This window comes from Thamnophis elegans, chromosome 12 (genome assembly GCF_009769535.1).
Source record: "Thamnophis elegans isolate rThaEle1 chromosome 12, rThaEle1.pri, whole genome shotgun sequence".
Taxonomy (NCBI): Eukaryota; Metazoa; Chordata; class Lepidosauria; order Squamata; family Colubridae; genus Thamnophis; species Thamnophis elegans.
This window is the reverse complement of record NC_045552.1, coordinates 55,071,655-55,086,064: the sequence shown is the minus strand read 5'-3', so window position 1 is coordinate 55,086,064 and position 14,410 is coordinate 55,071,655. Positions and strand designations below refer to the sequence as shown.

Here is a 14,410-nt window from a genome sequence, read left to right as displayed (position 1 = left end):
GGGCCGGCTTTGGGAAGGGCGGGCGGTTTCTCCCCCCCCCCCCCACGCGCGTGAGTCGCCCCGGCAACGCTAGTCGCGCTGGAGCTACGGACGATGGTGAGGCAGCCTGCGGGCGGGGTGGGGAAAGGGCCGGGGGTGGTTGAGTGGGGGGCGGCGGTCATCGAGGCTCTCGCCCGTCCAGGCCCATCGAGGGAAGGGGACGGCGGCCTCGGTGCGGAAGAAGCTCGGCCCGAAGCTGGAGCTCAGCGCGGCCCACAAGGAGCAGATGCGCGAGGCCTTCGACCTGCTGGACGCGGACGGGACGGGCACCATCGACGTGCGGGACCTGAAGGCGAGCGGGGTCCGCCGGGGAGGGAGGCGCTGGGCGGGAGGCGCTGGGCGGGGGGGGGGCTCCCTTCCCGTTCTCACCGCCTCCCTCCCCCGCCCAGGTGTCCATCCGCGCCCTGGGCTTCGACCCCACCAAGGAGGAGCTGCGCCGGGTGGTGGCCGAGGTGGACAAGGAAGGGGCGGGCAAGATCGGCTTCGACGCCTTCTACTCCGTCATGGCCCAGAAGATGGTAGGGCCGCCAGCCCGGAGGGCGCGGACGACCCCAGCCACCCACCCCGAGAGCGGGGGGCGGGAGGGGACCGGCTTTGCCGTGTAATTCTGCCCGGGAAGCGGGAGGCATCGGGAGGGAAGCCCCTGGGCGAGCGGGGGACGGGGCGCGGGGAGCCTGGGGACGGGGCTCAGGCTCTGCGGGGCGAGAGAAACGACCCTCCCCGCAACCCTGCAGTCAGAAATCGATTCCAAAGAGGACATCCTGAAGGCCTTCAAGCTCTTCGTGGACAAGGACAGCGGCAGGATCGCCTTCAAGAACCTCAAGCAGATCGCGGCTGAGATCGGGGAGAAGCTCACCGATGAAGAGTTGCAGGTGTTTCATCCCCCCCCCCCGTCGCTCGCCGCCCCCCTCCCCAGGAGGGCACCTGCCGGCCCTGTTGAAGAGCCTCTCCCAGCCCCTTTCTCTGCCCCGCAGGAAATGATTAACGAAGCCGACCTGAATGGCGACGGGGAGGTGACCGAGCAGGAGTTTCTGAAAGTCATGAAGAGGCACGATTACTAGGTGACTCCCTGGGGGCCCAGAGTGCCTGGCCTCCCCACAGAGGCACCTGTTACTCCTCCTGCTTGTAGGGACATGGATGGCTCGATAGGGAGATGGGTGGCCTCTAACCTTAACCAACAGGAGGGGATTCAGAGCTATTTGGGGGGCGGTCTCCTTTCCCTCCTTCTGACCATGGCAGAAAAGGTTAGGTTAGGTTAGGTTAAAGTTTATTTATATGCCGCCCTTTTCCCTGGGGGGACTCAGGGCGGCTCACAACTTAAAAAGGGGTGGGAGGAAGACAGACTTTAACACATAAGACAATACATAATTAAAACACAACATTCATACCATTCGGGCGGGTTACAGTCTTAACCCCAGGCCTGACGGGATAGCCAGATTCTGAGGGCTGTGCGGAAGGTCTGGAGGGTGGTGAGGGTACGAATCTCCACGGGGAGATCGTTCCAAAGGGTCGGAGCTACTACTGAAAAGGCTCTCCTCCGCGTGGTTGCCAGTCGACACTGACCGGCAGATGGAACTCGGAGGAGGCCTAATCGATGAGATCTGATAGGTCGCGTGGAGGTAATTGGCAGTAAAAGAGACCGGTTTTGGGGGTCCCGCCTCTGCCCAGCACCTGCTTCCGACATGCTGGACCCCCAAGTCTCTCTTTCACTGAAAGGGCTGGGGGTGGGGAACGATGGGGCCCCGGGAACCTATGAAGCTGTCCCGGCCATTAGACCAGCTTTGCAGGTGGCATAGAACCCCGGACAGTTCAGAAGCACCTTCCCTTCCCTCCCAAAGCTGTTCCCACATGTGGATTTGGGAGTTCCTGCATGCAAAAGCTGTGTGAATGAGGGTTGCGTTTTCTTCACTCAGGCAACACGTTGTATGAGCAGAGCCACAACTTCCCAAGCTGAACAAGGACCCTTCCTGGCTGAAGAGCATCTGGCGATCGATCGCAAGAGGCAACAAGAGTCGCCTTCAGCAGGAGAGGACCCACTAAAAAAAAATCAAAAACCCAGGAATCGACTGAGATTTTGTGACAGGGCAAAGCCTCCATAAAAACTGGGAGAGAGGGTGGGGGGGGCTAGCAGGAGAGAGTGGTTGGTCTGGCCAGCTTTGCCTCCTCCTCTCCTGAATGGGATGGTTTGTTCTAAGGCTTTGCAAAAATTTCCACCGAAGGGGGGAGAGGCAGCTATGCGCACAAGTAACACTGGCCTTACCTGGCCAAGAGAAATAAAATTGCATATGTTGTAATTGCTTCTCCCTGGTGGTTGAGAGAAGCAGCTGTTGAGCGTGACTTGTGTCTGTGCCAGGAAGGGTGGAAGCACCCCCTTGAATGACCAGGGCCAACCTTTGGCCTCCCCGAGGAAGATCCCCATCAGAACTTCATTGCAACCGATGAAAAGCAACCGAAGCTCCCAGGGAGGAAAAGAGGGGGGTGGGGGGGTTTAAAAGCCTCCTCCTCCTCAGTGAGGTTGGCCAAGGATCAGGAGGTCACAGGTGGGCTGGAGGGGCTCGGAGTAGTCATCCCGCGTGGCTCTTGGCTTGTGTTTTTCCGGTCTTGAATCTTTTTTTTTTAATTTGATTTGATTTGATTTTATTACATTTATATGCCACCCTTTTCCCCAAGGGGACTCAGGGCGGCTCACAAGTCAAATCAGAGGAGGGGGGTACAGACAAGAAATAAAAAAAGACAAAACATAACAATACATAATTTAAAAAACACACAGCAGTCATACCATTCGAGGCGGGGGGGCAGCAGCTCTTTAGCCCCAGGCCTGTCTGAACAGCCAGGTTTTAAGGGCTTTGCGGAAGGCCTGGAGGGTGGTGAGGGTTCGAATCTCCACGGGGAGTTCGTTCCAGAGGGTCGGAGCAGCCACAGAGAAGGCTCTCCTCCGGGTAGTCGCCAGTCGGCATTGGCCGGCGGATGGAATTCGGAGGAGGCCTAATCTGTGGGATCTAATCGGTCTATTGGAGGTAATTGGCAGCAGGTGGCCTCTCAAGTACCCAGGTCCAATACGTTTTAAATTTCAAACATACAAAATACACAAAAACAAAACTTAAGACATAAACTACATTTACACAACACATCGGAACTTAATGTTCCTTCTTATAGCCGTTTCAAATCGGTCCAATTCTCCTTATGTCATTTCCCCTTCTAATACGTTTCGTTTGAGTTTCACCATTTTTTTAACCCTCTTATTTTACTTCTCTATCTGATATTGATATCATTATGCTTTATTTATTATAATATTGCTTTATTATAATATTATCGTGCTTTGATCCCCCCCACCAGCTGAAGTGGAGAAGTCTTTATTATGTAAAGGGACTGGCTTGGCCTTCTTAATGGCCCATTGACAAAGTGGGGATGGGCAGGAAGCTACAGGCAGGCTATTCTGTCTTTTAAAACATCCAGAGAAATATTCTGAAATTTTCAATATTTCCTAGGATATTTCATTTTTCTGGGAGAGGGCTGGGGCGATAACTTCCTACAATATATTGGATGATTTACCTCTAATAAGTTTAAATTCTCTGGAGTGCATATATGCATGGTAATCCTCCTTAACCTCTACTTTTTGGGGCTTTTATTAGCTTTCTTTCATCGACCCTTGTTTCTTTCCTCCATCCACCGATACCCTTTTCCCCATATCTCATAATATTCTGTCTCTTGAATCTTCTTTGACCTCACGGGAGTCCAGCCAATGGCTCAGCTTCCTCTCGACCCCCAACAGCAGCCAGAGAGAGACGGCTGCAGCAGAGATTCCCTGCAGAGGAGCGAGCCGTTCTGCCATCCCACCTGGAGCCCTTCCGCCAGCCTGGCCTGGCTCTTTTGTGAGCGAGTGGCTGCCGCAGTCTCGCTCTGCATTCCCTATCCGGAGGGAGGGACGGAAGCCCACGCTCATTGTTATCGAGAACAGTAGAAGTAAGAAGGTTGGACTCGATATCAATTAATTCAGCCCTCTGGCGTTTCACAGCCCTTGTCTCCACTTCCTCCTGTGTGATCCATCACAGCCAGGCACACTGCTTTATGGGCCCGCGAGCAACTTGGCACACCACCTCCGAAGGGGATTTATGGCTGGCATATGTTATGTCAGAGGAATGGGAGAAGCCGGTAATTACTTCGTAAATATTAATGCCGCGTCCCCTGGAGAAGCGAGAGGCTGGAGCCAGGCTGTTTCTGCAGAGTCAAGCTGGGGGGGGGGGGAGGATAGCAGGGGGGGGGGGCAGCTCCCAGCAGGGAAGCTGAGAGTGACAGGTGGGCCTCACCGCTGTCTGGAGCCCAGCCTATGAGTTCCACTTGTCATTAGTCTGCATTGTGCCCTGGGGATACTTCAGCTGATTTACCTTCTCCTCAAATCCTAGCTGGTCAGGCCACCTGCTCCCCCCCCAAAAAACTTGGGACACACAATTAGGGGTACCTTGGCTTCTTTTGTCCTTCCCTCCGGGCCCCCTTTTTCTCCACTACGTATCTGCTCCGATTCAAGGTGACCCATTGCTTTGGTACCCTAGCTGAAAAGCACTTTTAGCCACATAAATAATTATTTCTGAGCAGGCTGCCTTGTTCAAGAGCAAAGCAAAGATATATTCTCGCTCTGCAGAACTGTCCAGATTCCTATGGACGAGAATATTTGAACTTGGTGTTTTCTAAGCTTTGATCGTTTCCTTGCAGACGTCTCGTTAACCCAAGTAGGGAACATAATCAGGGTTAGCACCAAGGACTCCACTCTCCACATTAGAACCTGGCAATTTTGGTTCAAAAGTGGCCTGCCTGAGCTTTTTTTTTTTTTTTTTTTTTTTTTTTGGGGGGGGGGTTTCCAACTGCTCCTCTGGCCACCGGATGCTTTCCTCGGAAGAGGCATCTTCCTTGCAGGCAGTGGGGCCTTCTCCATGGTGCCCCTTCCCCAGGTTTGGCCTGCCCCTTTCTCTTCCTTTGCTCAAGTTTCTGTCTTTGGGTGCCAAAGGATGAAAGGCTGGAGCTTCTGCACTCTTCTGCAGGAGCTGGGGGCCCGGGGGGGGGGGGGTGGTGGTGGTAGAGGGAATAGCTGCTTCCCTCCCCACAGAAGGCCGCTCCTTGGGGGTGGCCTTGCTGGAAAGCCAAAGAGCACAAACTAGAAAGCTTCCCCACCCCCACCCCCCGCAGCGGGATGAGCCCAGAGATTGGGGCGGCTTGTGCATTGGGGAGTGTGGTTTTGGGGAACGTGTTTGATTTGATTTGATTTGATTACATTTATATGCCACCCTTTTCCCCAAGGGGACTCAGGGCGGCTCACAATTCAAATCAGGGGAAGGGGGGTACAGACAAAAAATAACGGAACATAATACATAATTTAAAAACACACAGCAGTCATACCATTCAAATACCATTCGAAACGGGGGGGGGGTGGGGGGCAACAGCTCTTTAGCCCCAGGCCTGTCGGAACAGCCAGGTTTTAAGGGCTTTGCGGAAGGCCTGGAGGGTGGTGAGGGTTCGAATTTCCACAGGGAGTTCGTTCCAGAGGGTCGGAGCAGCCACCGAGAAGGCTCTCCTCCGGGTAGTCGCCAGTCGACACTGGCCGGCGGATGGAATTCGGAGGAGGCCTAGTCTGTGGGATCTGATCGGTCTATTGGAGGTAATTGGCAGCAGGCGGTCTCTCAAGTACCCAGGTCCAATACCATGAAGGGCTTTATAAGTGTTGTGTTGCGGATGCTGATTCCTTTGTTTTCATCACAGCTGGTGTGAGACACCCAGAGTTACGGCACACAGGATAGGATCGGAAGCCATCCCGGTCTTTGAATGAATGATAAAACAGGGACCGAGTCAGCCTGAAGATTCTGGGATTTCTGCTAAAAGCGAAATATCCCTGAAGCAGAAGCGCTCTCCGTCCCCGAGAGAAAAGGGGGGTTGAGAGAGAAGAAGCCCCTTCTTCCAGACTCAAGGGGTCCTTCAAAGGGAGGCAGGCCAAGCAGCTGCTGCTGACCGGGAGGGAAGGGGGGAGGCGCCCATGCTGGGGGTCTTCAGAGGCCGAGGGAGCCCCGTGGCAAAAAGACTACGATGCAGAGAGAGAGAGAGAGAGACGGTTCCAAGCCGCGGCAGCCCTGGTCCTGGCCGGTGGCTTTCTCACGGCCAGGTACCGCTGAGCACCTGAAAACGGAGCTCGGAGCCCGCAGTCCATCCATTCAAAGGGTGCCTAGGTTTCAGCGCATGCGCCGCTCTTTGCCCGAGGCTCACAACCCACGCTTGTCCGCGATCCACGGGGATCCGGGTCCAACGCCCGCCTCGCAGATTCGAAGCGCTGCTGATACCCCGGGCTCCCCTTTCCCTGCGCTGGCCACGCGGAGGCGCGGCTAGGTCCGGGGGGGGGGGGCGCCCGAGGCTCTCCGCGTGGGAGCCGTGGCCTCCCCCGGGAATGCACCGCTAGCTTTGCGCGGATTCCAGCCTGTCCTCGCCCCCCCCCCCCGCCACACAGTCCCTTCTGCCCCGGGTCCGGGTGGGGATGCTCCGAGCTAAGGAAGGAGGACGAGCAGCTGTTGGGCCGAGGGGGCTCCCCTCTCTCGCGCGGCCCGTGGAAGGGGAAGGGCGGCGGCGGCTGGGTTGAGCTGCCGGAGGAGGGAGGGAGGGAGGGGGAGGAGGCGAGCCGCGTGTCGTCAACCAGCCGTGGGAGGGCCTGCCGAGGCTGCCCGCGAATAAAAGCGGCCGGGTCGAGGGGGCGGCGAGGAGAGCGAAGAGCCGCCGCGCAAGGGGGCCAGGGCAGCGTGGAAGCGGCATTCTCCGGCCAGGCTGCCCCCCCCCCGCCCCAGCAGGACCCCCGACCCTCGCCCACCACTGTCCCACCGCTGCCTCTGCCCCGCCTGGATGCGCTTGGCGCGGGGGGCCGTCGCGGGGCTGCGATCAGAGGCGGGCGCTCTCGGCGGCTGCGGCGCGCTCGGCTCGTCCCGGCCTCGGAGACCTCGCGCTCCGGAGGAGCCGCTGCTGGAAAGGTGGGCGCGAGACGGGAGCGCACCTGGCGCAGTGCGCGCGGGAAGGGGCCCCATCCGAGAGACGGGCAGGCTGCGGGGAGGGTGCCAGGTTGTGCCCGGCGTTTCTAGGAAGGCAGGGTCTGCTCTGGGGCGAGGTAAAGCCGAAGGGCCGCTGGGCAGCGCTCTTGGCCGGACAACGCGGTTCCGCGCGTGGGAGAGGGCAGCCACCCATCGGTCCGGCTCTGGGATCTAGTTCCGATCACGGCGCACACGTGTTCTCCAGAGGAACTTTGCAGGCGGGGGGCGGCTTGGCAGGGCCGTTTCCACGCGCGGAATTCTCCCCCTTCAGTAGAGCCGGCCGTGGAAGTCGGAAAGGTGCGGCCTGGGCGCCGAACCCCGCAGGAAAAGGCGGCTTAATCCGAAGGAAACGTCAGCACCACGGGATGGGGCAACGCGTGTGAAGGAGGAGGTGGGAGGGAGGGGGCTGTGGAACAAAGGAAGGCACCCTTTCCCTCCCGAGGGGGCTGTGACACCGGGAAGCCGGGATGTGCCAGAGCCCCCACGTCCACTCACCCGGCTTCTGGGTGCGCGCGTGGGTGAAACAGCTGCTTTCCCGGCCACGCTCGGCGTCCTTCAAAGGCGTCCTCGGTGTCGAAGGGCGCCGCGTTTCTGACCAGAAGGAGCTGCGCGCCTGGAAATAAATCCCCCCCCATCCCTGCTCTGAACCTCCCTGCCCCCCCCCTTCTCCCATTTCGGTGAGAAGCACCTTTGCTCTCCTTCCCAGGTTGAACACAAAGGCGGCTCTGATTTTTTTTTGGGGGGGGGAGAGAGAGAGAGATTAGGTCATCCTACAAGGAAGGGAATAGGGGACAGACTAGGCTGCCCCTTTGGCCGACCAAGCAGGACGCAGTCCAAAGGGGAAGTCAAGGGGCCCATAGAGAATTCTTTTAGGGGGTGCAGTGCATCCCTAGCACCCCCCCTCCCTTCCCCGCAGATTTTGGGAGCCAGGGGCTGTGCAAGACCAAGAGAAGAGAAACAGGGTTGAGTGGGGCGGCTTATAACTCTGTTCCATAATTCCAGCCTTTCCCCCCACTTCCTCAGAAATGCCAACCTTCTTGGCAAAAAGGGAGATTGTTTGCCCATGAACAGGAAGGAGGCAACTTGGGAAAGAAAAGCCGAAAAGCCCTTCAGCTTCCTTTCCTGCATTCTCTCACTCCTCCAGGCTGTCCAAAGCAGGAGGGGGGGGAGGACAAGAAGAGCCTTGTGAACAGCAGGCCAAGGGAGTGTGTGTGTCGTTCCCCCCCCCCCCGCCCAGGGGGCAGTGAGGGCCAACCCCTGGCCCAGTTCCCTGCTCAGCTGATGGACCAAGAAAGGCATTTCTCACAGGCACCCAGTTATCTGCTCGATAAACTTTTGATTCACGGGTGTGAGCCAAACTTAAGAGACCAACCATTGACAGCTTGGCGGGGGAGGGAGGGGCAGAGCGGTTCTGCCAAGTTCTCCCCTCCCCTCCCAGCCCTGCAGGGTCTTGTAATGGACGCACAGCAAGGCCGGCCTTTCTGCCCCGTGGGTCAACAGCATGGGTTCTCCTTTGAGCCTAGTGGAAGGCGAAATCTCACAAACAAGGACTGCAGCTTTCGGGGGGGGGGAGTAGGGGGGGGGAGGCAATGCACAGCCCTTGCTGGAGGACTCTGGGACTCTGCTGGGAGGGGTATTCTGCCTCTCCCCAAGGAGCAAAGAGCTTGAACGGGATGCTGCATGGGTTAAAATGGGTCTCGTCGTAAATGAGGACATTGTTTCTGCTTCTTTTTGGGAAATGAGGTGTTTGTCCTCTTTTTACCTGCATCCATATTAAACCAACCAGCAAATTCAAGGTACTAATTATGATCTTTAAAGCGCTCCATGGCTTAGGCCCAGGGTACCTGCGAGACCACCTACTGCCACCGGTAGCCTCCCACCGTCCAGTGCGATCCCACAGAGTTGGCCTCCTCAGGGTGCCGTCGGCCAGACAGTGTCGGCTAGCGACCCCCCAGGGTGGAGCCTTCTCTGCGGGAGCGCCTTCCCTCTGGAACGAGCTGCCCTATAATCCCCGACCTCCGGGGATTTCGTATAATCCCCGACCTCCGGTCCTTCCGACGCACCCTAAAAAGTTGGCTTTTCCAGCAAGCCAGCCTGGCCTGAACAAAACAAATTATTGATCACTGTTAATTTTAATTCGAATTTTTTTTTAAATGTCATTGTCAATTTTAATTGGGTTTGTTTGGGATATTCTATTTAATTTTTTTTTAAACTTTGCATTATGTGTTTCTTTTAATGTTGTACACCGCCCTGAGTCCTTGGGAGAAAGGCGGCATATAAATCTAATAAACCTAAACCTAAATCCCCGTTCCATCCACCCCCTTTTTTTTAAATTGAGCAAAACTCCCGTGTTGGGTGTTGCTGGTCTCCCCCACCTGGCAGGTGCAGTTTTGGGCAGAGGTGAGATTGCTCCCCAAGAACCTCAGCCGTCACAGGGGTCCATTTCTGGGGGTCCTTCTGGAACAGGGTGTGTGTGGCACGGGTGGGGGGCGGGCAGGGCAGCCCAAGGTCCCGGGATCCCCACCCCATCGGATAGGTGTGTCTGCACGGGTGGGGGGCGGGCAGGGCAGCCCAAGGTCCCGGGATCCCCACCCCATCGGATAGGAGGAGCCTAATCTTCCTGTGTGTCTTTCATTTCCAGGGGGGCCTCAGGATGGCCTTGGCGGACAATGCCAGGCTGAGGGAGGGCTCAGTTTTCCCAGAGATCGTGGAGCTGAACGTGGGCGGGCAGGTCTACCTCACCCGCCACAGCACCCTGCTGGGCGTGCCCGGCTCCTTCCTCTGCGACCTCTTCAGCCAGCAGAGCGCTCAGTCCTTAGCCCGGGATAGCAAAGGACGCTTCTTCGTCGACCGGGATGGTTTCCTCTTCCGCTACATCCTGGACTACCTGAGGGACCGGCAGCTGGTGCTCCCGGAGCGCTTCCCCGAGCGGAGCCGCCTGCAACGGGAGGCCGAATTCTTCAAGCTGCCTGAGCTGGCCAAGAGCCTGGCGCCCAAGATCAGCAAGCAAGACTCGCTGGGCGAGGAGCCCTGCGCCAGCGACCCCGAGGAGTTCTCCCCCAGCACAGAGGCCGTCCGCACCCTGGGAGCGGCTGGAGCAGGCTTGGCTGGCCCCCCTGGCAGCTCCCTGACCCCTGTGGCTGGAACCGGTGGGGGGCAGGAGGCCCGACGGTCTGGCTTCATCACTATCGGCTATCGGGGCTCCTACACTTTGGGGAGAGACAGCCAGACGGACGCCAAGTTCCGGCGCGTGGCGAGAATCATGGTGTGCGGGAAGACCTCCCTGGCGAAGGAGGTCTTCGGGGAGACCCTCAACGAGAGCAGGGACCCTGACCGCCCCCCCGAGCGCTACACCTCCAGGTACTACCTCAAGTTCACCTTCCTGGAGCAGGCCTTCGACCGACTGGCCGACGCTGGCTTCCACATGGTAGCCTGCAACTCCACTGGGACCTGCGCCTTTGCTCACGAACAGACGGACGACAAGATCTGGACCTCGTACACCGAGTATGTTTTCCACCGCGAGTGATCCTCAAGACCCAGTGGAACCGAAGCGCCCAAGCCGCTGAACCCTCCCCAATGCTCTGCTGATGCCGATTTCATTCGAGATGCCCTCGGACTTTGAGTCTCTTCCCTCCCGTGTTTCCAGCCTGAAGCCCAGCAGCTCCCGAGGGATGCCAATCCTCCTGCCCCTACCACAGCCCTCCTGGGAGCATGGAACGGCTGGAGGAGGAGGACGGCGTGCCTGGGGGGTGGACTGGGCTCCCTGCAGGATTGCGCAGCTATGCTCTCTCGGCTCTTGCAAAGCAAAAAGATCAAGGAGGGGGGCTTTCATTGCGCAACCTCACAGGGGCACTTGGTAGCCTTTCAATGAACCAAGTTGGGAAGGACCTGACTGGACCCCCAGACCCTCGCCGGGCATTCTGCTGCCAGCGCTTTCCCCCGTCACCCCTTTGAGCAGCTGTGCCCCTGGGGTGCCAGGGCTTTTGAATGACAACAGAGCCAAAAGCACTAAAAAAAACCCTTGCCTCCTATGCCCACCTGGCACGGCTAAATATACCCGTTTCCCTTGATTGAAGTGGGGGGGGGGGTTGACTGCGACCTCAGTGCCCAGTTTGAGGAGGTGCCAGGGGTCACGGGGGCAGTGGGTGTTTTGCACACTCAAAGCCTTGCTCACTTTCTAAAGTGCCATCTAAACTTTCTGTTAGAAATAAGGAGATTTGTGGGGAAGGGAATGCAGGGGGCACGCCCATCACCCAGCATATAAGCAGAGCACATTCACCAGCCTGGGGATGCTTCTGGTGGGGGGAGAGGGGGGGGTTGCCTGGCAGAGCCCCACATATAAGAGGCCATGTTAGGGTTGCAGAAAGCCTTTGCTTCAGGAGGGGTTTTTGCTCCTAGCTGGAAGGGAGGAGGGCCGTCTCAGGTGGGCACCGGCAAAAGCCCCAGGTGCTTAACGGCTGCCCTTGGGCGTCCTCTCCCATGCCCACAGCTGTTTTGAGTTACAGAGGTGGGAAGGGGAAGCCTAAAGGTGAGCCTTGTCCCAGGTGGAGGCCAGCAAAACTCTGCACGGTGTATTTTGAGCTGGTTGCTGCTGTCGCCGGATGAGGGGCCAGGCGTAATAAAAGGAGCGAAATATTCTTGGCGCCTGTCTCCTTCTTAACCGATCAGTGGGCTGGATTAGGAGGCTGTTGGCCAAAGGCAGCAGGGGAGCCAGAGGGGCTTCCCAAGAGGAGGGTCTCCCTCCTGCCATGGAAAGGCTGACAGTGTAACCAGGGGATCCTTTCCTCTGGAATGGCCCAAGCCTTGGTCTGCAGAGGTCGCCCAGGAGCCCTTCGGTCTCTCTGTTCTGTCTCCCTCCTTCCCTCTGTCTCCCTCTCTCTCTCTCTCTCTCTGTCTCTCTCCCTCTCTGTCTCTCTCCCTCCCTCTCTCTGTCTCTCTCCCTCTCTTCCTCCTTCTGTCTCTCTCTCTGTCTCTCTCCCCCGTTCTCTGTCTCTCCCCTTCCCTCTCTGTCTCTCTCCCTCCCTCTCTCTCAGTCTCCCTCTCTCTCAGTCTCCCTCTCTCTGTCTCTCTCCCTCTCTTCCTCCTTCTGTCTCTCTCTCTGTCTCTCTCCCCCTTCTCTGTCTCTCCCCTTCCCTCTCTGTCTCTCTCCCTCCCTCTCTCTCCCTCCCTCTCTCTCTCCCTCCCTCTTTCTCTCTCCCTCTCTCTCTTTCTCTCTCCCTTCTGTCTCTCCCCCTCCCTGTCTCTCTCCCTCCCTCCTTCTGTCTCTCTCCCCCTCCTTCTCTGTCTCTCCCCCTCCCTCTCTGTCTCTCTCCCTCCCTCTGTCTCTCTCCGTCTCTCTTCCCTCTCTCCCTCCTTCTGTCTCTCTCTCCCTCTGTCTCTCTCTCCCTCCTTCTCTGTCTCTTCCCTTCCCTCTCTGTCTCTCTCCCTCCCTCTCTCTCAGTCTCTCTCTCTCTCTTTCTCTCTCTCTCCCTCCTTCTCTGTCTCTCCTTCTCTGTCTCTCTCCCTCCCTCCCTCTCTCTCTCTCTGTCTCCCTCCCTCTTTCTCTCTCCCTCCTCTGTCTCTCCCCCTCCCTGTCTCTCTCCCTCCTTCTCTGTCTCTCTCTCCCTCTGACTCTCTGTCTCTCTCCCTCCCTCTCTCTCAGTCTCTCTCTCTCTCTCTTTCTCTCTCTCTCCCTCCTTCTCTGTCTCTCCTTCTCTGTCTCTCTCCCTCCCTCCCTCTCTCTCTCTCTGTTTCCATCCCTCCCTCTTTCTCTCTCCCTCCTTCTATCTCTCCCCCTCCCTGTCTCTCTCCCTCCTTCTCTGTCCACTGTGGGGGGTGGTAGAAGGGAAAGTGGTGCCGGAGGGGGCTTTTAGCCAGCCTCGCTTGCCTGCCTCATGGTTAAAGGCCTTGCTGGAGCTGTTCAGGGTCTTAGCTCCGATGATTTTGGCTGCGGGGGGGGGGGGGGAGGAGGGGGATGGGGAGGTGGCATGAAGGGAAGGGGGGCTCTGGCAGTCCCCAGATGGCTTGGCTGGTCCTCAAGAATCCCCAAGGCCAGGAAGAAAGGCTGCAGCTCCCCAGGGCTGTGTTTTGTAGAGGGACCTTCATCAAGGAACCACGTATTCCCCGAGATCTAATTGGGAAGAGTGGCCAGCTTGCCAAAGCCCTTCAAATGGTGCAGACACAGAGGCAGCCCCCCCCTTCCCTTCCCTTCCCCGCAGCTCCAGAGAACTGGCGACTGACCAGACCCGCTGCAGTTGCTGGGATGTGCCGCTTGACGTCAGGAGAGCATCGGATTGCTTTGTCTTTGTCTTCCCTGGCGGCTCTGGTGGGAATGCGGAAGGCTTGGATTCTGGGCAGGGGAGGCCCCTGTCGCAGGCTGAGCCTTGAATCGGGGCTGGGCAAATCTCTTGCCTGGCCAGCCGCTAAGCCAAGTGCAGAGGGGCCTCCAGGGGTCAGCCCCTCTGTGGGGTAATAACATCCTCCTCCCTCCCTCTCCCCAATGGGCTTTTGGGCTAAGAGCAGAAAGCAGAGGGAGAGGGGATGCCTGGTCTGTTCCCCCCACCTGAGAAAGAGGATTTCTCTCTCTGGAAGGGGGGGGCTTCCAACTGAAGAGGTTCCCCCCACCAACACTGGAATGCGGTGGGTGGGGGGAGCATAGGCAGCAGTTCCATCAATCTGAGCTGCCCAGGTGGATGGGATCTGATGCCAACATGCTTCCCTGCAGTCCTGAGCAGCAAAACGCCCCTCATCCTCTTGGCACGAAAGGGGCCAGCAGGGGCTCCCAAGGATCCCACCACCAGCAGCCCAGAGATTAAGGAAAGTGACCAGAATAGAAAATGGTCTCCTTTCCACCCAGCTCCTCCACCGCACAAGGCAGAGGTCAGATTCCTGCCAGCGGTGCCATCTCTGGGCCACTGGCGGCTTCTCTCGCCTGCCTGCCAGAGCTACGAGTAAGAAGGTTCCCGGTTCCCTTCCAAGATCCGGCTACCATCTCAGCTGCACAGCTGGTGGGCTCCATTCCCCAAAGGCCCAGGCTAAGGTTCTGCCTGCTGGCTGACAGGAAGACAGAGGCAGCTTCCAGGAACATCTGTTGGGAACGCTGAGCCGCTTTGCAAAGTGGTTCCGGAGGCTGATCGCTGGCCGGATCCTGCTTCTCTGAGTGGGTGGGGAACAGAGCCTTCCCTGGCCACTATTTACATTCAAGAAAACAGGAGTCAGACAAAGTTCATTGCTCCTTGCTTATGATTCACTCTTCTCTTCCGAGTTCCAGACAGCAAATGCAGCAGCAGAAACTTGTTTTCTAGGCCCCGACTTCTCTTCTCCCTTCTGTTGCAGTG

The 14,410-nt window shown here is 57.8% G+C and overlaps 2 protein-coding genes across 2 annotated transcripts; both read left to right on the top strand.

The window, feature by feature from the left end:
• Positions 1-18: 18 nt before the first annotated feature.
• LOC116515774 (centrin-2-like) lies at positions 19-2,337 on the top strand. The gene is made up of 6 exons (XM_032227990.1): positions 19-96; positions 182-331; positions 429-557; positions 774-911; positions 1,014-1,100; positions 1,953-2,337. The coding sequence occupies exons 1-5, from the start codon at positions 94-96 to the stop codon at positions 1,098-1,100; spliced, it is 507 nt and encodes a 168-aa protein (XP_032083881.1). The 5' UTR covers positions 19-93; the 3' UTR covers positions 1,953-2,337.
• A 4,448-nt stretch (positions 2,338-6,785) lies between these two features.
• Positions 6,786-11,735, top strand: LOC116515218 (BTB/POZ domain-containing protein KCTD12-like). Its single transcript, XM_032227125.1, has 2 exons — positions 6,786-7,037; positions 9,736-11,735. The coding sequence occupies exon 2, from the start codon at positions 9,748-9,750 to the stop codon at positions 10,618-10,620; it is 873 nt and encodes a 290-aa protein (XP_032083016.1). The 5' UTR covers positions 6,786-7,037; positions 9,736-9,747; the 3' UTR covers positions 10,621-11,735.
• The last annotated feature ends 2,675 nt before the right edge of the window (positions 11,736-14,410 follow it).